The sequence below is a fragment of the Amblyomma maculatum genome, chromosome 4 (assembly GCF_055883805.1).
Source record: "Amblyomma maculatum isolate TAMU_Amacu chromosome 4, ASM5588380v1, whole genome shotgun sequence".
Classification (NCBI taxonomy): domain Eukaryota; kingdom Metazoa; phylum Arthropoda; class Arachnida; order Ixodida; family Ixodidae; genus Amblyomma; species Amblyomma maculatum.
The window spans coordinates 30,204,903-30,229,166 of NC_139347.1; the positions used below are offsets into that span (position 1 = coordinate 30,204,903).

The 24,264-nt window shown below is 42.7% G+C and overlaps 1 protein-coding gene across 1 annotated transcript in view; it reads right to left on the reverse strand.

Moving 5' to 3' along the window:
• LOC146190577 (phospholipid-transporting ATPase ABCA3-like) overlaps positions 1-22,587 on the reverse strand; it is a 37,107-nt gene extending 14,520 nt beyond the window's left edge. The window contains exons 1-9 of the mRNA XM_084600196.1: positions 22,398-22,587; positions 19,970-20,148; positions 17,656-17,784; positions 16,120-16,237; positions 15,265-15,413; positions 9,651-9,861; positions 4,863-5,115; positions 4,039-4,097; positions 1,121-1,285 (exon numbers count right to left, since the gene is read on the reverse strand). Of these exons, the coding sequence (XP_084456322.1) occupies positions 1,121-1,285; positions 4,039-4,097; positions 4,863-5,115; positions 9,651-9,861; positions 15,265-15,413; positions 16,120-16,237; positions 17,656-17,784; positions 19,970-20,148; positions 22,398-22,587 (1,453 nt within the window). The remainder of the gene's footprint in view (positions 1-1,120; positions 1,286-4,038; positions 4,098-4,862; positions 5,116-9,650; positions 9,862-15,264; positions 15,414-16,119; positions 16,238-17,655; positions 17,785-19,969; positions 20,149-22,397) is intronic.
• Between the last annotated feature and the right edge of the window lie 1,677 nt (positions 22,588-24,264).

A 24,264-nucleotide genomic window follows, 5' to 3' on the forward strand; every position in this document is an offset into this window, starting at 1 on the left:
CAGTCACAAAGCAACCTCAAAGATCGAGCAAGAAATGTTAAAGCGTTCATGTAGTAATGTGAATTGAAGGTCGTTGCATGTCCCAGATCATATAACTTCTTAAGTAATTGATTTCGTTCAGAGACAGATTATACCATTTAGGCGGGATTAGAATCCACTATCTTAGATTTGTGAACCAGGCGCGATACCGAACGGGCCGCGCAAAGTACACTTGAACATGTTTGGAAAAAGCCAGTTTGATAGGTATGTCGTGTGGTAATTCACTTTTAAAAGGGTATTTTACGGGTGTATGCGGATGAGTATGGTAGTAAGAACAACAGGCCGCTATCGAATCGTGCTCTTAATCCAGAGTTTAGGTGTACCACACTTTGTTTCCTTTAATCACAGAACTAACTACCTTCATTTCGTCATGTGGGACGCAGAAGACATCATAGCATTGGAGAAACTATAGCCGCTCCAAAGGAGGGCAATAAAATAGGGTACGATTTCCAGAAGTGGGTGAAAGACGAAGTGGGACGCAAGTAATTTTATTTTCTCATCACTTGGTTATTACTTTTGTTTTTGCTGTTTTCCGGTGCGGAACATGGGAGTTTGAGATGGCGAGATGAATAGTTGTGTCTTTCAATGCCGGATATGAGCTGCGCGGTAAATGTTTTTGGTGAAGGGGAAGATCACGGTTTCGGTAGTTGTTTTTTATGCCAGATAAAAGCACCCATATCGTGCCAGGCGTTTTATATGCGCTTGCGCTGTTCTGGACGGGTAACGGTTATTATTTGTATTACTTATTATACCTTTATAAACCGGAATGACATTACCTAAGTGGAGCAAATAAACTGCAGAAAATGGACAAGGAAAGTTCCAGGGCGTAATGCTCAGTATGTCAATGTAATCGATAAAACGACTAATGCGCTATTGAAATATTTAGAAGGGTTGGGAAGAAAGCATGATTAGATGAGTAGATATAATAAGTGACAAGAATTTAGAATAAAGATGATATGATCTAAGCCAATACATTTGACGTCCAATGGGACAATCCATGAGCATCTTTATCTGTAAGGAATGCCAACATTACATGAACATATTTTGTTTCTTTGAAAGCAAGCAAATAGTTTATGCATACGAGCAATCGCGACAGGAGCCGGTTCTCCCTCCTTCTGGGGCAGTAGTTTTGCAGACGGCTTGACATCTGCAGCAGGTGCTGGGACAGGAACTCCCTTGGCAGCTGCCACGTTGGCGCCCTCCTTCGCCGCCTCCAGTCCAGGTTGCTTGGCCGAAGTCCCTGCTGCTTCAATGCAAAATGCATTAAGAATACACGAATAATCAAGCATATACTTTCACCCTTTTGTACGAAGCTTGCTAGGAGGCAGTGTTCGGAGGTTAAAGTGCGCCCGTATCTTGAAGGGTACCTTAACAAACTTCAATATTTTAGCTGGCAAACATGTTTCCATGCTTGCTGGAGTGTTATTCATCGATATAAAGAGGAGCGATTCATATTTTTATGCCATAAAATGCAATTTGAAACATTTCGAGGTAAAAAGGAGACTCTGTGTCCGATTTCAAGCCAATAAAGAAAAAGAACACGCTGTCTTCGTCGTTAACTTGTGGAGCAGATAATAGCGGCAGACCTGACAATATGACGGCGCACATGAGTGATTTTGTAGGGTCTGTTTGTACAAGATTGCTGTGCGTTTTTACGGTTCCAAAGCAACATATACTATAAGGGACGCCAGAGTGAAGAACTTATTAAGTTCGATACAACGTACAGTATACTGGCGCCATACTATACGCCTCAACTCATACACGGCCGATGTGGACTGGGTGTTTCTTCGGACTCGGCACTCGAGCGCCCTGTATGCTGAGCCACCGCCACAGGCCAGCAAAAGGAACTACATGTACGTTCTTATCATGCTTATCACATTTATATTCAGTTTCTATAGTTCATACCAACTACCGATTATCATCGTGCAGGACATGCAGAATAAAATACGTCCGCTGACTACCCATGCCAAGTTGGCCATCTATACCGCAGCTGCACGCTATACAACATCCTACATTGTCACAGACCCAGGTTTGATGCGCAGAAATCAAAGAATAGAATAAGTATTTCATAGAAACACCTAATTATATAATTTACTGCCAGTGTGATGGACTGAAAGCTGCTGATGTCTTTCAATCGAATTTTGTGTTGGTCTTTTACGTTTGCATTTGTGGATCCGTGAATGTCTGTCTGCACCCGGACAGACATCTTTTGGGGTCATCTAGTGGCTGGCTAGATGTTCAGAGGTGATAACACGGACCAAATAAAGATACTCTGTGAAATGACATTGCTTCCTTCCGCTCGAAGGGAATTATCCACTCTGTCGAGGTCGCTTCCCTTTAGCCAGTGGGGAGGTTTTTGACCGTCGCCACATGTTTAATGCGTAAGCATTAAATGACAAATGAAAAGATATTTACTAAAATTATAAAAACGCCTTCCAGCAATAGGTTTCCCATCAATCCTCTCGGCAGCACAAATATTTTTTATCTAGTTTTGTTAGCACCCAACATGTGGGCAATCGAAAATGATGCGCCTCCTCTCCCCCCTCAACTCAACCCGCGCCGGTGCGCTGGACAGGAAGAAAACAAGTAGCGATGACGACGCCTGATCCCGCACGCTTAGCTTGGGAGCGACCAATGAGCGGGCACGACTAGCAGTCCTACTGACGTCAGTAGTGAGGTATGCGCGCGGAAATATATAGCCCAATTCGTTGCGAGCGGTCGATAGGAGCACTTAAAGAATATTGGCAAATTATCGATTTCGTGCAGTTTTAAGTTTAGCTCTAATATTCGGAAAGACAAACTGTATGGATTTTTTTTTTTTTTGCAGTAGAAGTTTACCCCAAGCAGCATTTCAAGGGCCCTTTAAGTGCTATGTTCGAAGGAGCTTGTCCCCGCAGTTTGTAATCCCGACTGCACAAAAAACAAAAAATTGTACGCGAAAGAAGACCAAAGATTCTCGCCATAAAATCATGCGGTCAAAGTGGAGCCAGTAGTTAATTAAATGTAGCCAAAAAAGCCGATCAGACATCGAAATAGTTGGGCGAGCTAATGTCGACATCCAAACGAAAGTGACGTTACGCAACCGGGAGGCGACGTGTGTTTCGACATCAGAGTGATGTCAAAGTGTTAATAAATGGCTGAAATTGATCAAAATGTGATTTATGAGTGTCAGTTAAATATATAATTAGGGCAAAAGAGGGCGAGGTGGATAAAGCAAAAGCACGAATGGAGACAAGTATGGGGTGACGTCGCCTCGGTGACGTTTGCGTGGTGACCGCTGCCATGGTGATCCCTAGCAACCGCACGCCGCCACGGCGCGCACCTAGCTACAGTGACGTCATGGAGAGCGGACAGTACAAAAAAACGTTGTCGCCGTGGTCTAGTGTAGCGCAACGTCACGCCCCGTGGGGATTACTGCGTATAATTCCCGCAGTGTGAAATCTCTGCAACGGGCGTGCGATATACCGCGTACAGCAGCAACGCTCAAGCTTACGCATTTCTCCAGTGCAGATTCTGCAGTGCTCTTGGAATTTGTTTTGCCGCTGAAGCTAATGCATAAAAAAATTGTAGGCGATTAGTGTACCGAGCGGGCAGCGCGACCAACTTCGTCAATACCCGTGTTACACATCTTCTCCCGTTCCATTTTTCTGATCCAATGGAGTATTCCCACCGTAGAAACAGTACCCTCAAGCAAGTTGCCAACCGTAATCCGCCGCCTGCTTCCCTTTCGTCGCATTCCTTGCCTCAACTCCTTTCAATACTTGAGAGAGAAATGTCTGTTTCTCTCTGTCTTTCTCCACTTGGACACTTATCAACAGAGGTAGAAAAGCAACGAACCCCATTAGCTTGTCGATTAAGAACACTGCTTCATGACAAATAATATAAGTCTTCAAAGCGTAGAACGAACACATTTTTCAAAACCTCCACCCTTATGCTAACGTATTAAGTAGCGTTAGTATTTCTGAGAGTACCTCTTGTATAAGACTGCTCTTCACTTACCAGCAATTTTATCTTCGCTTTGAAATTGTTTTTCTTCTAGGGCCCATTCTTGCAGTATTCTGAAAGAAAAACATCAGGTCAGCAGACAGGAACTCTCGAGCAATCAGAAGCGTTTCATGCGCTAGTCGTTGAAAATATGCTATCATGTAGAACTGATAGTGGCAATAGAAAAACGCCAGTCATATTTTCAAAGCCAATCACATTATATTTTTTATGCAGCAGTTTGAACACGAAGTTACATATTTCGGCTGAAGCGGGCATGTAGAGATCCGTAGGGCGAGTAATGGGTATTGACTGGAGGCCTGAAAACTTGTAGCAGCGACCAATACAAAGCCACGAGGAAATCTTATTCGCTGATAGAGTGCGCGATATGAAAATTTCTAGAATTTTGTGCAGCTTAGGTGGCGCGCTGAGTGCGCATATGTGCGAAGACATGCTGTATGTGATGTTTTTTATGTCCAAAACATTTCTTCGCTAAACGTTGGATTAAAGCTATTTTAATACACACCTATCAAAGCCGAGCACCAGACAGGAGAATTATTTGTACTCATTGCATTACCGGTTACTACCAGGCGGCACTAGGGTTCGAACCCCGCACCTCGCCAGCACTAACGTTAATTGGTGAGCCATATACTTAACAGCTGTGCAGTTCAATTACTAGTTCTTTATTCCTTTATTCCCTTATTGATTGGAACAACAACAAACCAAAAGCCACGTGCCTTCTGGTTTGTTGTTGTTCCAACCACGCTAACTTCAGCTTTCACCTCCTCTTACATACAATGCAAATGCTATTTGTCGATCTTCGGTGATATCAGGACTCTTACTTTATGTACGCGTCGGCCATTGTGGCAGCAGTAACTCCAATGCCAGTGATGCCAAGCCTTTGAGCACCAGATTCGACCTGCCGGAACATGTTCGGGAAGGCCTCGCTTTCGAAGGTATACAGGGCGATAATGACGTTATTGTTTCGCTCTTCCTCTATGACTGCCAGTGGCGCCGCCTGACGCACGATGCTTAGGAGGCCCTCCTTTTGAAAGCCTTTTTCCGCCTTCCCCACATTCAGCTTGTAGCCCACTCCTGCAAAAAAAAAAAAAAAAGAAAAAAACACACACAACATTTCGTGTCGTTTTGCTTGGCGTGGGTTGTATTGCATATGCAGCGCCAAGAAATAGCTTCGTGCCCTGACTGCTGAGCGACACATTTTAGAACATATTCTTGGGCAATTTGCTGCATGACAGTTTTTAAATAAACTAATAATATATAAGAGAGCGAACTATGAAACTAGCTTTTATTATTCCATTGGAGCTTGTACAGGCAGTGTGCACACATGACTAAAAAAAAAAGAGGGGGGGGGGGGGGAGGGGGGTAGAGACCAGGCAAATCAAGCACAGGGCGACAGCAGCCGCTCAGGATTTCTTTTCCGCTTTATACAACGCAGTAAGTATAAGTGTAATAATTGCCACTGATGCAGTCATCGCCTTTTATATTGATGAGGCACGCTTGCAACCAATGAATGCAATGCAATGAGGGAGCAAGTTCGCTTTTTCGCTACTGTGTCGATGTTCCTTTGCGTGTTAAATCTCGAAGCGGCTTGTCTGGCCACCGTACGCACGTCCACACTTGAGGGATAATAAGCATGAAACGCTTTTATCCAGCGTTGCTAGCGACCTTCAATGGACGTCGAAACAAAACCGAGATACAAAATTCGAGCCCAGATTCTCTTTCATTTGGGCACTGATTTCTGTAAATCTGGGAACACAGAGATCCAGACACTGAAAGAGGTTTCACTAGACGAGCTCACTCTTTTAAACTTGCGCGCCCTCCTCAATGATGACGCCACGATTCCACGCAGTCTAGAGTCTTCTCAGACCAGCATCTCTTCCTGGCTACGTACGCATCTCCAGCGTTCTCTATTTCACTGACGCCCATTTGGCTAGCATTATATACAAACAACGTGCTATTGCCGTAACCATTTCATGCTTGCATATACTCAAAATTGAAGTTGAGATGAAGTAATGTTTTCATATACCACGCCCATGGTAAATTTTACGAAGACCTCGTCATGTGTTATAATGCACCCACTTCTTCGAGCTCTTTCGCCACTGATCCTCGGGCATAAGCCCACGAGCTTTCGTGGTGTTGAAAAAGCACAGAGACGCTATGAACGTCAGTCCCCATTTTTATGCAATGGGCGACTTTGTGTATATGCCGTGCAACTGCAGCCTTATTTCTGAGCTTATGCTAATTGCTATTGATTGCTACTGCCGGGTTTCCCCGCCTTTTTTTTTTTTTTTTTTGCTCTCTTTAGAAGATTCTCAGCATCAGGTGAGATGCCCTCTAAACAGAAGTTGGCTGAAAGCAGCGTGTTAATCGGACTGTAGAAACGGGTGAACATTGCACGTTGACATGACTTTGTCAGAACAGATCCCAGGTACGAGCTAGTTGTTCAGTTTTGTCTCTGTTAACTATTTTTCGAATAATTGGAAGCGGCTCTTTCTGTACTTGCGGTGCATAGCGCCGGCAGATATAATGCAAGGTAAGCTGCCAGTTAGGATCCAGAAACTGCAACGATTCGCTGTTTGGAAGATGTGTAAAAGCCAAACATTTCTCATGTTGTCTAAAAAGGCTGAAAATAGTTTTCATTGAATCAGTGCGCGCTGATGTTTATATTTAGATGAACGAATTACAGATCCTAAATTACTTAAAAGCGTACATATAGTGGTTAGTAAGCTCATTGTTCAGGAGGGAGCCAATAGCAGTTGCGAATATATTACACATGATTGGGACAACACACGAATGTAAATGCTATATCGCTGAATGTAAAGGTCATCGTAAAAAGAAATAAAAGTATCTTGTAAATAAAATTCAAACAAAGAACTGAGTTTGTCTGCTGGCAGACTAGCCGAGTTTTGAAACATTATTTCTCCGCTCCTTTCAAGGTATTCCTTGGCGGCTACAAGCAATTCACCGTCAGGTACTAGAAACAAATCTACATCAACGGAGAAGGTGCATTAAATACGCCCGTTGGCATTGCTATATATGCATGTTATTTATCACCCATTAAGCATGAATTCATTAACCAATGAGTGCATAAGGCTCTTAGACGTGCTGATAATTTTTTAATTCTTTTATATAAGCAAAGCCTTGCCAAAGTGCCTCACCCATTTTTAGACAACATAATGGGGAGGGGGGGGGGGGGGTGGCGTTACGCAAAAAAATTTCAATAATGTTTTTTTGCAGTTTTTAGACATTAACCTGAAGTTCGACTTGCATCTATGTGCTGGCACTATGCGCCTATGCATCATATCTTTGCATGGTTATGCATGGTATCTGCCGGCACTCTGCTGGGAAAGAGCTGCGTCTAATGATTCTGCTCTAATGATTCTGCGCACTAGTTCAGTCAGCAATAGCTAGCTCGCACCTAGAATCTGCTCTGACAAAGTCATGCACGCATGCAATGCAGGCCAGCTTTCCATAATTACGTTTACAGGATACTTTCAGCTGACTTCCCATGCAAGATCATCTCAGTCCAAGGATCGGGGGTAAAAGAGCTCGACGAAGTGGATACATGTATAAAACACATACAAAATTTCGTGAAATGTGCCACGGGCATGATATACAAAATCCTTCTCAAGTGTGTACGAGTATATTTTGATCAGGAAAGCCGCCTCCTGAATGTACGCACAAGGGAGCAAGCACGATCAGTTTGGGGTAGAGAAGGAGCAAACTTGCCCGCTCATTGCATTGCATGCAACGAGAGCTTTTAAAAGAGCACTGAGTTAAGGTAAAGGGCGACAAATGCATCAGTGAAACTTGCGTCGTGCTGCACAACGCAGATAACTTGTGGTGCTTCTGTTGACTTGTGAGCAGATTTGATTTTTATTCTTTCCCTTTTTTCAGCTCATGTGCACAGTGCCTATATTAAGTGCCTAAATTATAGTTCGCGTTGATTTGCACGATGCGTTTGTGGACGTTCTTTCATAACAGCCATGTCAATTTCCTAAATCGTCGCTCTGAGGAAGCCTTTATATCTTGACTGCATTTAAAGCAAGTGATGCACGTGTTAGGTTTCAATGCGTTAGAAAGTCGAGGACACCTTTCACGGTCTGTTTGTTGTGCTGAGTGCGAAATTTTTTCATTGTTTCGGTAAAGGACCAAAAGCTGTACAACTTCGTTGAACCACTTTTCAGTTGTTTAATCACAAGCGGTTGAAGAACAGATATTAAACAGTTAATTCAAATGGCTGAATTACTATGCATGCAACAAAATATATTGCGAACTAGTGGCACCACCGTGATTGTGAACGAGACGCAATTTGTACGAGCGGCAATAGTGCCCGCTAAACACAAGCATAAACACAAGCAATGTATGAGCACTATACATGAGATAAATAATTAATAAGCAAACTACATTCAGGCCGAATTAGGCTTTTATGGGCCTTTGAATAACTCTTGGGACAGGATTTTCTATCGTAGTATACCGCATAAACGACGACTAAGTGCCATTAGTGCATTGTGCAAGGTTCACGTTGAATTAAACGTCAAGTGCACGATCAAAAGACAGAAGGCAACTTTCTATCATTGCATGTACTATTGTCCCTAATATAAACTAGAAGATATAAAGTGTCGTAGGAGTCGCATTTAAGAAGCAGCACGAGGTTAATTGGCGGGGCTATACATTTCATGTATTCAGTCGTTGATTATAGGAACAAGGCCCATCGATGGTCTGCGTGAAACAGGATGGTCTCATAGAAAGCGGAAACAGCAGGTGTGTTACACCTGGCGAATTTATATTCCCATTGAGAGTGATAGGGCATACAAGTATGTGCTAGTTAATGAGCACAGATGAAAGGAGGAGAGAAAATAAGGTTGCGCGCCGCTCCCCACAACAGGTACCTATAGATACCTTACAGTCACCGATTAGCTATAAATTATGGAACATATAACATAGCCGCGACGGAGAAGGTGCCGGTAGCACATGGTGAGGTTATTGAATATTCTTGAACCGGTTCATTGCTGTTGCTGCATATTTGGCGTGACAGACGCTCATCGGGAGATGCCTTGATTGTACAGGGCTGCTGAAAGTGATAATAGAAGCGGTAGGTTCGGAATGTTATTTCGTTTGGTTTTATAGGGTTTAACTCCCCAATACGTCTCAACCTAAGAGAGACGCCGTAGTGGAAGGTTTCGGGAACTTCGTCCACATGGGGCACTTTAGCACGTAGTGACATCGCACAGTATACGGGTGCTTTGCTTTTTCCTTCAATCGAAAAAAATCCTATCTAGATGGGATCGAACCCCCCTCCTCAGGTTTCAGTAGTGGAGTACCCTAACCATTGGGGCAGGCTGGCGGGGCGAATTATTATTTTTTGTTGCTTGCTCGTATCCTCAGTACCACTGGCTCACCATGAACGGAGGGATCTTTGTTTCAGAAACTCCAGGAAAGAAGGCGTAAAAAAAAAAAAAAAAAAAAAATTCCGCGTTCTTAAAGACAGCTTCCAAAGTGATAATGAAGTAGCTTCTAATATTCACAAAAAAACAAAATAGCAAACAACCCACAACAAGAGTCGTTAAAAATTTGTAAATGATTAGCCCGGGAAGCGGCTGTCTCACCGCAAGCCGCCTTCAGGAAGCTTGGTGATCCATTGCAGATAATCCTGCCGTTGTGCATGACGATAATCCTGTCCGCGAGGATATCTGCCTCCTCCATGTCATGCGTCGAGATGAGCACGGTCTTCTTGCCTTTGAAGCGTTGTATTAATTTCCATAACTGCTTCTTCGTCTCCGGATCCATACCAGATGTGGGCTCGTCCAGAATCAATAACTGCGGCGAACGACACCACCAAGGCAAACTTCTTCAAATTCGTACACTTTTGCGGTCACAGGCATATGACAAACTAAAGGCAAACTCCTCTCAGATGTCACTCTTCCACAATTGTCGAAAACTCATTAGCATCTTAAAGCAATGTGTTTTTCCCCTGATTTTAGGCTCACTGACTGCGCAAAAAAGAAAAAAGAAAAAGCAAGCTTGTTTTCATAAAATTGAGTCTGCTTGGAGCTTGCATATGAGCATTGAAATCATCTATATATCTCCCAAAAATTCGTTTTATTTCGCACCTATTACTATCACAGCAAAGGGCGTTGACAGCGCTATCGACAAGCTGGTAATTTAAAAATGCCCCAGCACCCCAATTCTGTTAGCATCAAAATTATGTTATTAACATCCCACGAATCATTATCGAATTTGCTCTGGTCGACTGGAAACAAGCACACATAATCCCTATATTAAATTAGGTTTTAGCACCGATCCAAACAGCTACATGCCACTCGCTTACTTGCACCTTGATACAAGTTTGCAGCTGGTGCTGACTACTAGATAATATTTTGTTTACCCATATCATAAACCACGTGAGCTTACATTCAACTTAATACCTGGCACGGGTTCCAACAAAATCTGTCATGCAACTCGCAACCTTATTAACGTGTGTCTGACCATCTTCAATTCCGGTACATGTCGACTTTTACGGACACTACATTCATTGACTTTTCAAAAGCTTTTGACCGTGTTGGTTCACAAACGCTTGCTACTAAATATCCGTAATTTACAGCTAGCCGATAAAGCATCTACATGAATTGGACAGTTTCTAACCAATCGTTACCAGTCGGTCAAAATCTATAAATACATTTCGAAACCCACTCGCGTAATAGCGAATGTACCACATGGTTTAGTATTAGACCCATTGCTATTATTGGCTTATATAAACGACATAACCTCTAATATCAAATCGTCTATACGCCGTTTCGTAAATTGAGTTGCGTAAATTACAGGCAAAAAGCTACCTCAGTGGATTTTCTAGCACCTCAGTCTGATTTACAAGAACTAACGGAATGATGCTCATCGTGGCAGATGGATAACAATGCAAAATTCTCCTGAGCAGCAGAAACGTCGCAAAATATTTGCAGATTAGGTAATAGCGAATATGAATCTGCCTAAAGTGTGAAACACCTGGAACTAGTTTTCAGTCATACAATCTAACTTGCGATTCTTACATAGAATGCAGTTTCAGTTTAGTCGTTCAGTCGTGTCCGACTCTTCGTGACCCTATGGACCATGTCACGCCACGCTTTCCGGTCTTTCACTATCTTCCTAACATCACATAACTTCATCTGCAGTGCCTCGAGGATGCCATCTAACCAACGCGTTCGCTGCCTACCCCATCTCCGGCGACCCTCAACCTTTCCCAACATCAAATCTTTCTCCAGCGACTCCTCTCTTCTCATTAGATGACCAAAGTAGCTGAGCTTTAACTTTAAAACTTGACCCTCCAATGAGCAGTCAGGGTTTATGGTCGACAATATCGACTGATTTGATCTTCTGGCAGTCCAAGGAACTCTCAAGAGTCTTCGCCAGCACCACAATTCAAACGCGTCAATTCTTCGGCGGTCAGCCTTTTTCACAGTCCAGCTCTCGCATCCATACATCACAACTGGAAAGACCATAGCACGAGTTATACGGATCTTGGCCGGCAGACTAATGTCTCTGCTCTTTACTAGGCGGTCAAGGCTAACCATTGCTCTCTTTCCCAGAAGCAGGCGTCTCCTAATTTCATGGCTGCAGTCTCCTTCCGAGGTAATCTTGGAGCCCAAGAACAGAAGATCTGTCACAGCTTCCACTTCTTGTCCATTGATGCTCCAGGACTTGATAGGGCAAGACGCCATGATCTTTGTCTTTTTAATGTTCAGTTTAAGCCCAGACTTCTCACTCTCTTCTTGTACGTGGATCATAAGTCATAACTAACAAAGAAGAATGCATAACTAACATAGAATGCATAACTAACAAAGAAGTTAGACCACTTGCGAGTGTTAAAACGAGGCACAGCCCTCACGCAGCGCTGGTCGTGTAATCTCTTGAATACGCCTCTATTATACGGCAGCCTTCTCATGGGTCGCATATACAAATGCTCCAGAAGCAATGCAAAATAAACAGCCAGATTCATACCGTTAAATTACGTCATCAAAGCATATCAGCACTACTGAAGCAAGCACCGAATCTTCAGCTTCTTGCTACGCGTAGAAAATTTGCTCAGTTGCCATCCTCCATTAAACTATGGCAACCAGCCATTCTCTTTTAGTCGTGCCTTTCCTGCTCCCCATTGCTCAGCTCACCTTGATCACGTACTTCTGCCCGCTTTTCGCCCGCACACTAAAATATCAGAGATCAGCGATTGAACTGGCAAAAATGTGAATGGAATGCGTTACATCCAGCATTATCAGCCATATCGAACTGTCGTCTTTTGTTATTAGCATATTTAAAAGACAGAAAATGCATCGTAGAGTGTCTGATCCCTGTATGCGTTGTGAATACTAATAAATTAATTCTGCTAGCAACTTTTGCTTTGTTTATGCTCCGTTATTGCTTGTGATATATGCTAAACTCTGCCCGAGTTTGTTTGATGAACTATTGGTTTTACATAGTTCTTGATTCTGTTTGTATTTTATTAATTATAATTGGTCGGTGTTTTGATTTAAACATTGACCCTTCACCCTCCTGTAATGCCCAGCCCTTCGTTCTTACTGTTGTAAATAAATAATAAATATCCACAAAAAGACTAAAAAAAATGAATGAATAAATATTCAGATGGGCAGGGAAGCATAGCGATCCGTTGTTGTGCTTAACGATAACTGAGCTGGTAGAATGCAGTCGTGAGAGCTTCCTAGGCTTGAAAACGGAGTTACAAGAAGCCCTTCAATCTGTGTGAGTCACTGCTGGAATATAGTCCACGCAGTTTGGATTGGCTTGGTACATGGGGTTTAACGTCATAAAGCTATTACGGCTATAGATGCCGTAGTGGAGGGCTCCGGACATTTCGACCACCAGGGGTTCTGCACTTATATCGCAGCGCATGCGGACGCCCCTCCGTCTCCCTTCCATCGAAACGCAGGCACTGACGTTCGGGTCTGAATCCGGGTACAGTAGTCGGGCGTCTTAAACACTGAGACACCGCGACTGGGGATTCCACGCAACAACAACAATAATAATAATAATAATAATAATAATAATAATAATAATAATAATAATAATAATAATAATAATAATAATAATAATAATAATAATAATAATAATAATAATAATAATAAAGTGTTGGCACTTATGAACCTCAGCAAAGGAATGCGATGGACCAAAGCAATGTAGGAAGTGGCTTGCACTTTAAGTAAAAATGAAAGTAAAAAAAGCAAGCCATATTTATGGTGACGCCGAATCAGAGACTGCAGAGTGCTCCAGCAGGCGAGGCTAATGACGCTGCAGTAATTCCAAGGCATTGCTCTCGTAGTTTATGACGCTGAATAGCAATGACAAGAATGAACGTATTCGTGGTTATAGCCTGCTATACACGCAACTTTTACCTGCGGGGATGTCAGGAGGGCGAGACACACGCTGACCTTCCTCCGTTGACCACCAGAAAGCTGATCAGGCAGATTGGAGGCTTTCGACCTCAGGTTCATCTTCTTTAGCAGCACGTTCGTTGCTTTCGTGGGGTCAGCAACTCCTCTTAGCTGCAGTGATATAGATATCACGTTTTCGTAGGCCCCTCAAAAAGATGAACTAGTGACTTACCATCACTCAAACACTATTAATATGCGATTTCTGTTGTGCTTAATGGCACGGTAGGATGGCATGCTGCTCATCTGGCTCTAGCTGTATTATGTTTGAGCTCAGAAGCATATTCCATTGCTTACAGGTCGCTTGTAGAGCCTTTCTTCTTTCAGCCAGCGAAAGTTACATTAAATATCATGAATTGTGCTGATGTTATCAACAATAAGATATAAGTGTTTTTCCAAGGTTCGTATCCGTGCTAAAATAACAAATTTGTTCTAATAATATATGTGGAAAAAAATACTGATGACTGTTTTTTCTGTCCTTTCAAGAGAAACATATCTGTAGCTGTTGTGCACCTTTTGTGTTTCGTGCCAAGACAGTTTTATTTAATATTGAACTTTCCATGTAAACACAATCGACCTTAGTTAAATATACGCAATGGGTGCGCAGTAAAATATGAGGAAACGAATCTCAGTGGGAGGTTGAATACATGAGGTTAAATTCCTCGCTGCTTGCTCAAAAAAGATTGCTGAGAAACTGATGTTAGAAATTTTGGTAATGCTATCAAAGTATTTAAAAGTGCTGTTTTCATAGCCGCAGGTGGCATACCTTTCATAAGGCCCAGGGAATGTTTCTTGTCACATTCATACCTCTTTTTCTCTCTCATTATACTTTTTGCAGAGGGTTGGAAGTCCGCCCATTATCCTTGTGTCACTTTAGTTGTTAAGCGCGCTACATTAGAAGAAACGCGTTAAAGTAGAGGGATCTGGGACTGCGGATAGGGTAACCTCGGTGAGTCCTTTGCAAGGGGAATTTCAAGCCGAATGATAGAGTCTGGACATCTGGGTTTTCAACTCGTGATACTGACTCTGATAGCACCTTTTTTATGCCGAAAACTAGCCATCTTGTTGCTATGGCTAGCATTTCTGACAAGAACATTTGTTTTCTATGTACTGCCTGAAAAAACTATGCAGTCAAAACAAGAAACTTTGACGTCCTCCATCCTCATATTTTGTTAGATGTATGTACAAAATACCAAGCACGTTAACATACAATCATATGGCACGGCATATTAGCATGCACTTCCGTAATGGCAGCCGGAAGCTTTGTTGGTATATCTATAAGCTTAAAGCAATTCCTGTGGGACTTGAGGTTAAATTTAAGCAACAAAGGTAACACATTATATTAACTAGAAGTGAGTCTAGTGAAAAGAAAAAGTGGCAGTTGCTCTCTTCCCCCCCCCCCTTTCTCAAATGCTGTGCACACGTTCCATGCTGTTAATTCTTTTTTTCGAGGATCGTGTTTCGACATCATGCCGCACTGTAAATGCTGTGCAAGAGAGGCCTTGCTAATAAAGCGCCCGGGTGGTAATATTGTACCATGTAACAAACACGTATTTTAACCGCTGTCGAAGTGAAAAGCAGTGTCAAAAGTTTTCAATTCACGTATTCTAGTGGTTTTGTGCACCGCCTTCTATTGAAGTCGTGTCGATCATTTTTGAGCATTCTCCGGGATTTCTGAAGATGTGAAAGACTAACAACAACCCCGTGTACACTCGGGCTATGGCAGCAATCGTAAAAGGAGCGATGCAGTTAGAGAAATACGAAGACGGCAGCTCATATTACTCACATATCCAAAGTACTGGAGGTGCTCCTCTACAGTCAGCTCTTCAAAGAAGACGTCTTTCTGAGGGCAAAAACCCACTGCATGTCGTGCAGCCTCGGTGTTAACATACCAGCCAGCAACAGTCGCAGTACCACTGCTCGGACTAAGTAATCCTGAAGTAAGAACAATGGACACGAAGAAGAGTGTTTCTAGTATCTAACTGTTTTAGAAGTGAATTATAAGCGTCACCATGTAATGTTCTGGTAACAGGTGATGAAACGAATAACGGAAGAATCAGTCACAAGCTTCAGACTCAAGTACACACCACGCTTAGGACATATTTTAATAGAATCATTTCACTTAACATTCCTTTTATTGCACTTTTCACAACTTCAACGAGTCGCTCTGTTTGGAAATAATTTCGTATAGGGCAACCGCCACACTGATGCACTCCCGCTACCAAGACAGTGCAGAGCCCCTGTCTTATTCTGACTGCGAACGGAAGAAATGTGATTATGATGATCTCCCTAAAAATGCTGCTTATATGCATTAACAGGTGGCTTGACATTTTGATGTGAATGACAAATATATCATGACAATCTCCATCCCTGATTAGCGCCTGCTTGAAGCGCCATTGACCAGTGCATCCTCGTGTTTCGTTCAACTGTAGTAAACATGTCGTTTGTCTAAAGTTGGGAACTGAACGCAATCATCTGATAGGACTTGAGGTCCTCTGCTTAGCTCTAAAATCAATATTTAGACTCAGAACGAAGCATTTAATCTTCAAGGTGGAAGCGCAGTTATAAAACACATGGCCTTCACATATCATAAGGTACCACAAAACTAGTAACACGAATGGTTGGCGACCACCTGTCTTACCTGTGAGTATGCTCATGAGCGTAGTTTTCCCGGCGCCATTCTGACCGAGTAGAACAGTAACTTGTTTCGAATGGATAGTCAAGTCGACACTATCTAGAGCAGTTACACTTCCAAAGTACTGCGGAGAAAAGAAAAATGAGTATACAACAGCGTGAGCTTTGTCATAAACAGATATGTCCCGTAAGGTTGGCACAGTTACAATATAAACATTACATATATCTCCAAACTAAAGCTGAAGCAGTATGACTGGCGGTCGCAGGTGAGGGAAAAATAGGGTTTCTTCATAGTACAAAAACAATGAAGTTGATTGTCAACAGTTTGACGTTTGGATCACTGGCAATATATTGTATATATTAGAGCTTCGCAACACCTCGAGTTTTTGTGAAAAAGTAGGAACAACGAGTTGCATTTACATTGTGCGTCAATCTATTATGCTTTCGCTCGCCATTCTGTTACAATTCTCATTGCATTGACTTTTATTCTCCAATTTATTCGAGTTCAGACTATATTCCAGCTCCGATTCTGTTTCAATTTTGGTTTGTTTTTCAATTGTGAGTTTATTTGTATGCCATTTCTGCCCGTAACAAGTTTTACAAATATATTTTTGTTGCTTTTCGTTTTTATCGAGTCACTGTTAGGATGCCTTCTTTCCTATCTTTTTCTCCAAGCAGACATTTATCTTTCTATTTGCCATCTACCATGGTATGTACGTACATACGTACATACATACATACATACATACATACATACATACATACATACATACATACATACATACATACATACATACATACATACATACATACATACATACATACATACATACATACATACATACATACATACATACATACATACATACATACATACATACATACATACATACATACATACATACATACATACATACATACATACATACATACATACATACATACATACATACATACATACATACATACATACATACATACATACATACATGCATGCATGCATACATACATACATAAATACGTACATATATACATAAGTCGTGCCTCTTTAATACGGACACTTTGGTCCCCGCACATAACTGTCGATAAAGCGAGTCGTCGAAACAGATTTTTTTTGGGGAAAAAAATGCTAAGGATAAGGTCTGCTTTATATCATAATGGAGGCCCGCGAATAATGTGATACAGTGGCATATTGTTCTTGGTGGCGTTTCACGAATAAATTACTTGACGTTTACAACTTTTCCTCTCCCATGAGCCCCTGCTACATAGGTTTTAGCCTGTTGAAAGTTTTTGAATGCGGCTTTCTATAAGGCGCAAGCTGCAGGCAGTTTTCTTCAAGTGAATTCATGCAGTGCGAAAAATTGGAATGCAATGTAATGCCCTCCGCAATGTAAAATATGGAACCACAGGCGAAAAGGGCAATCACTCAGTCATTGGCACTGTCATGTAGTGCCAATGACAAAAACTCCAGAAGAGAAAAACCTACAAACATTGACTACTGGTACGTGACACAGGCAAATAAAAGTCTCTTTTCAATCGGTACCTTTGCTAAACTACTGCATCGTACAATGACCGGGGTTTGCGGCGGCGCTTCGAAGCGCTCGTTCACTTGTGGTTCATCCTTCGGAGATTCCAAGTTTTGCGGAATGCGGCTGGGACTCCAGTAGCTGGGCTGCGAGGAAAGAACCAATGGTTAGTAGAAATAAACGTAATATGATGCTTACTCAGTATTTTACATCCTGTCCAGTGAATATTAGTACGTCCTCGCATAACACCAAACTATGTACTATTGGCCATTTTAATGCATTCCGCTCACACTCCTCTCATACGCCTCTCACAAAACAAAAATATACACACGGTCGTCTACATGCACCAAAACGTGTCCCAGAATATATACGCCAGCCAGGTTGCAAGTCAGATATGGGCTGTTGTTCAAGTTTTGCATGATTGCTATGCGTAAAAATCTCCTTCCGCAGTTTCGAGACGAAATGTCTTTGAAACAGCCTCTGTTGTGCAAGCGTAGAAATAAGCGTCGATGTCTCTGTGTCGGATGAGGATGTAATCTAACCGTATCTACAGGACGTGCAATAAAGCAGTGTTCAATTCTCAGTACTGGGCGTTTTATTTTTTGAAGGGTACTTGAGAACAGTGATGAATAAACATTTCTTATAGCGTTGGTAATAAGAGGCCACAACCGCGAAAACATTGTTTTGGTGCTGAACACTCTGCCATCCGCCCCATATTACGGTTGCTACACAGAAGAGCTATGCGACAACATTGCCTAAAGAACATCTTCCATTTTCTTTCGTAGGGAGAGAAATATTCGATCAAATGAAGTATGATATGAAGACAGTCTTATGTGGACCGTAGTTATCGCTGTCATATTCAATGGGAAGAAAGTATAACGCACACAGGAAAAAAAATTTGCGACCTTTGAGCTTTTGTTTTAACTCTCTACAGCGTTGATGGCATCTGGCTGGGGCTCCATTTTGGATTCTTCGTAGGTACAGATGAACTTTGCTACTAATTCAATCACTAATTCCTTAGTTCGTGTCTCCGTTATCTGAGACACATTGTTTTGCATGCAGACGTGAGCTACCACTTTATGTGCAAGGCAATTCGGCACAGATAGAAAGCTACGTCTTAAGCAAGCTGAGCCAACGTGCAAGCGTGGTTGAAGGGTGGCAATTCTGACTCGTGACCAAAGAGTCCTGTGTTCAATGCTCATCTCGTCCTCGTCTCAGACAGCAGAAATCCCGGTAGGTAGTTCTCGCCATGTTGGCCTTGCCATGATGACTCGCGGCATCCATCAGCCGACCCATCCTTGCCCGGCCATCTGAACTGCCAGCTACTAACCCGGCAGAAGCATTTTCGCAGTTCTTCTCTCTCAACATTGATGATGGCGACACCACACTCGCGTTTTATCATTCGATAATATCGTGTCTCCACAGCCGGAATCATCGCACATTTTGTACGCACCATGACCAGGAACTATATATATATATATATAGTTCCTGGTCATGGATATATATAGTTCCTGGCCATGGTGCGTACAAAATGTGCGATGATTCCGGCTGTGGAGACACGATATTATCGAATGATAAAACGCGAGATAGCGTTTAAGGCCACGCTATTCTGAAAACCCGGGGTTGTTTGTGCTGTCGTCATCACCAACGTTGCGAGCGAAGAACTGCGAAAATGCGTCTGCCGGGCTAGTAGCTAGTATATATATATATATATATATATATATATATATATATATATATATATATATATATATATATATATATATATATATATATATATATATATATATATATATATATATATATTTGATCATTCATTAATCATTACCCAGCAGTAAGGAATAAAAAGCATACTTCTTCTGTATGCCAACTAGGATTGCCTCTGGCGCTTAACATCAAAGCCATTTTTGATGAAGCTGACTGCTCCCTTTCATACAGAGGGCCCTGTATGTTGCTAAAACATGCCTGGTTGCATGAATAGAATTCGTTTGTAATTGTTCGCACACCTTGTGCACGCGACCACTTTAATAGACGGCCACTATATTCATTGTTTTTTGCCTCGTAAAATGCATCTACTGTGACTATAGCGTTTTCATTTAGGGCTGTGGCAACCGGGGTGCTTATTGCTCTTATCTGCGGTAAAATTCTCTTAAACCTCACCTTTTGAAACGTTGACGCGTGCACACTGAAGTGGGCCTTCTAAAACGCCCGACATTGCCTCGCATCTCCCACGTCTTTAAACGTTGCGTTTCCTCCATATGCCCTCAGTCCAGCATATGTCTCCCGCTTAACAAAGCACGTGGATTGAAAGGGATTGAAAGGTGTACATACCAGCAGAGGAAAGAGCAGGTGCTCGGGCGTGGCCGTAGTCCAGGGCAGCACGTTGGACAGGTATCCGAGGAGCCCGGCTGCCCCCAGCGTAACAGTGCCTATTACAATCCAAACGTCGAGGATTCTTACGGTGTCGCATCGCAGAGCGTAACTGTTGACCACGCTCCAGCCACCATCCACTGCAACAAGGAAATTGAGGGCAGGGAAAAGGCACAGACAGCCCATAAGAAGCTGTGCAAGATTGACGGCGTTAGCTGTGGGCTTCTGATTACCCTTGGGAAACGTCGTCTCATTAACATCCCCAGATAAGCAAAAACGTCATTGAGAACGAACCTGTCATAGCGCATTAAGTTGAACCTGTCTCAGTGCTCCATTGGTTGTTTCGCAGACAGGTGTGCTCCGCGCTATAGTCTGGACGTTGCTGTTACTGATGTTTATAATAAATTAAGGCAATGTATCGTAGGTTGGGGCATGATGTATACGAAGTGCCTCTCGACGAAACGGTAAATGGCGGCTTCATACGTGGCGAGCAATGGTATGTCAACAACGAAGAGGGTGAATCTAATGATAATATCGATGTCGAATCATTGTTCGAGGGCTGTGAATAGCTCGTCACAACGCGCTAAATGTTAATAGTTTTTCGGACAAACTGCTGTGCCGTGCTTAGATTTTTATACGTGCGTTCTTAATCGGACGCCACAAAAAAAAGAAAAAGCTCGTGCTTAACCTCAATACAATGCACATCTCTTGTATATCCTTCTTAGGTCTTTGATACTTCAATATTTAGCACGGCGTCCAAGTAAGCAGATTTTGGCGGTCGGAAGATAAGAACCGAGACGAAATTCGAGCATTCCTTCCCCTATCTCGCTGACTGTGGCTAGTCGGAGAACAACCCGATATTGCCTGAAAGCGAAATGAAAATGGCCAGTTTAAGCACACAAGGAGAGGGAGCATCGCATTTAGTTACAAAGATGACACGATTTTACACCGAAAGTCTAGACGAAATAATTTTTCAAAGCAAATGCTTTACAAAAGGAATTTTTTTTTGCGCACCGTATACGTCATCATCATCATCATCAGCCTGACTATACCCACTGCAGGGCGAAGGCCTCTCCCATATTTCTCGACTTAACCCGGTTCTCTCCACTTAACCGTATACGAGCAGTTCTTTAATGTCATGAAGCGTAACTATGCGGTAATGAATCCAGCTGAAATCTTGTTATATGTATAGCATGATATTCACTATTCGACCTTGGGGGCGATATGTTTCTTTAGATTATTAAAAAGTCAGTGTTGTCTTATCCTGAAAGATTTAATGGCGCTTGTTTTGCACATGATGAAGATCCTTACTGAGCAGAAAAAAATGATTAAAACGCGGGTGATTCACCTCAAAACTCTATGTTAATTATTCGTAAATGAAACATTCCTTCAGATGTGCCCATATAAGAGTGGCAAATATGAGATGTAAGTTGAGGACTGTTCTGTATTTGGCTGCAAGCTACATCATAGCCCCTAAGTTACCGCGTTGGACAACAATTCTTATTAGTTAGAGCTAATTACGCACGTTACAAGATCTAAAATTGAAATAATTGTAGTGATGAAAGAAAGGTGTGCAGAAGTACAGGAAACAGCTGTAATATGACTTGGAAAGCTAGCACGAATGAACAAGCTTGTTTGAGATGGAACCAACTCGCGAATAAACCTTTAGGCGGGAGGGTGAGATGGAACCAACGTACACGTTCAAGAAAGGGCCAGCAATTCGAGATGTGAGTTGCAGGAGAGGATTTCGCGCTGGAATCAAAGGTTTGCACCATTATTTCCAGTCACTGAAGAAATGCTTATAATAAGGCCTTCTGCATCGTGATTGCACAATTTCGGTTTCTTTCTATGACGCTTGAAATCTAGTCCTTGAATTTCAGCACATATTGGTGAGTTCCCTGGAAATTTTCGAAGATAATATATTCCGAACTATTAATTTTGCCATTATAAAGCAAAACCAATGTCATTCTGCGCAAGCTATGAAAATGATACCGTCGCAGTCAATTCGGCAAAGCTGGTTATTCTTTCTTTTAGTTTTACTCTCCCATGACGTGCAAGACAATGCATGTCAAATGCTTCAAGCGCATTCGGCGATGCTCAAAGCGCGAATATGGTTTGCATATTAAAGCGCCCAGTATACGCTGCTGGTTAGGACGGTCGAATACTCAGAAAGGGTAGCAATTGTGTTGAACTGAGTAGACGTCACAAAGAGACACGCTGTACTATAACTCTTTAAGGTGCGAAAGGTGTGAGTGTGAAATGCAAAGCTGCAACAAAAGCCACTGAGATTCCCCCTCCTTTCTCTCTCTGGCGAAAGTGCTCACTTTCGAGACTTCTCTACCATTCACATTAAAAATCTTTCCTGAAAAAGCGAAAATAATGCACTCACAGTCAAAGTCGGCAAAGATGGAAATGATCTTCATCACAGTAGCGGTCGCGAAGTTTGGATAGACACTCTTGCGGAGCTTGCTTAGCCTACTCTCCAGGAGGTATTCGCTGAGAGGAGCTTCCGAGAGGAAGCTGAAGCGGTCGGCGTCGTAGATCGGTAGGATGAAGTACAGCCCAAAGCCGAGCAACATCGCCCATTGAGCTGCGAGACAGTGTAAAACAATACGCGTGAACCTACTTAGCTTTACGTAACTGGGGAGAAAAGGCCATCTTACTTCGACCGGTGCCAGCAGTGCGCTACTCTGAGCTAACTTGGTGATATCAACATGTCCTGCGAGCTCTGAGTCACGCCTGATTTTGTGTTGCGTAAGGAGCGTGTTAGCGTCATGTACTCACTATCGTTATTGTCTGTGATGGTTTTGTTAATCCTCTGTTCCGTAATTTTGCAGGACAATTTTCCTTCTTTTTATTATAAATTCCGCTCGCATGGTGCAGGCGTGAGTCATTGCTTTTCAAGAGCACAATGGAAAGATGTTCAATATATATACAAAAAGTATAGGAGAACTTCAGCTCCGCTGCTAAGGGTATGGCGCGATAGCGTAGGCTACCACCCGACATATGAAGGCCTGCTTTAACCAAGCCTTATGAAGGTGCCTTCGAATGCAAGAGTCCTGGCAGGCCGATTCATTCATCAGACTGGCAGGCTGATCTTCCTTCTATACAAAAGGAAAGACCCGAGTTAGTAGCTATTGCAAAAAAAACAAACAAACAAAAACAAAGGCATTAAATCCAATAAGTGAGCTCTCTTGTCAGTTGCCAGCTGCCGCATGTCAGCGCCATGCTCGTCACTTTTCGCACACAACACTCACGCCGACAACACCGACGTCACATTTTATGGTGAACGGAGTCTTTAACGCAATCACAGTAGCATTTTTAGAATGAACGTGCACAAAGAAAGTGTAGTTTTTCTATGTCTGTTAATTACATATTCACTGAATGCAGAGCTATAGCGTGCTGCAAGGTAGCCTTTTTGCAACACTAAACCATTTCAGTGATTTAAAACGTTGCTGAAAGATTCGATTGGCATTCGTGAGAAAATGAAGTTATAAATGTTCTGAAACAAGTTTTACTGACATTTTTGCAGCTCAGTTTCGATATTTTGGTAACAAAATATAATTTCATAAGCGTCTTCAAACAGGGTAAACCTGGGTACAACATCAGCTACCAAATGTCACACAGAGGCCTCAATTCGAGGAGAGACCAGGTTGCTTAGCAGCATAACAAAGAGCACGATGGGCATACCTGAAGCCACAAGACAGGTGACGAGCAGCACCAACATGGTGTGTGAAACGTGGAAAACTAGGAATGTGGCCATCAGCAGCGTTACGTCCGCATTCTGCAAGTATGGTACGTCCAGGAAGTCGAGGCTGGCGGCCTCGTATCTCGCTGATGAGCTTGGCGCATCTTCGTCCCCCGGACGGTCGTCCTCGTCTGCTTTTAAAGCGAGCCACAAATAGCGGGGCGACTTTCCGGGGAGGTCCTTCGGAGGTGGGAAGTCACTCACTGTGATGTACATCACCATCAGGACGCAGGCACCTTCTACTAGAGCCACGATAAGGGCGGACAAGAAGTGGCCGGTCCAGAACTGGGTTAAGGTTAGGCCCATAAGTCGCTGGTACTCCTGGAGAGGAAGGGGACATAGCGAACAGTGAGTACTTTTCGTGTAGGCGCATACTGCACACCTGTGGGCACAATGCATTTCGTGAATCATTTTAAGAATGAAGCATTATTACCGGACGGTGACGACAATTTAGAAGCTGTGTTTTCATCGGCAAGCAGAAACCCCTTTGTGCAATGGGAAGACAAGT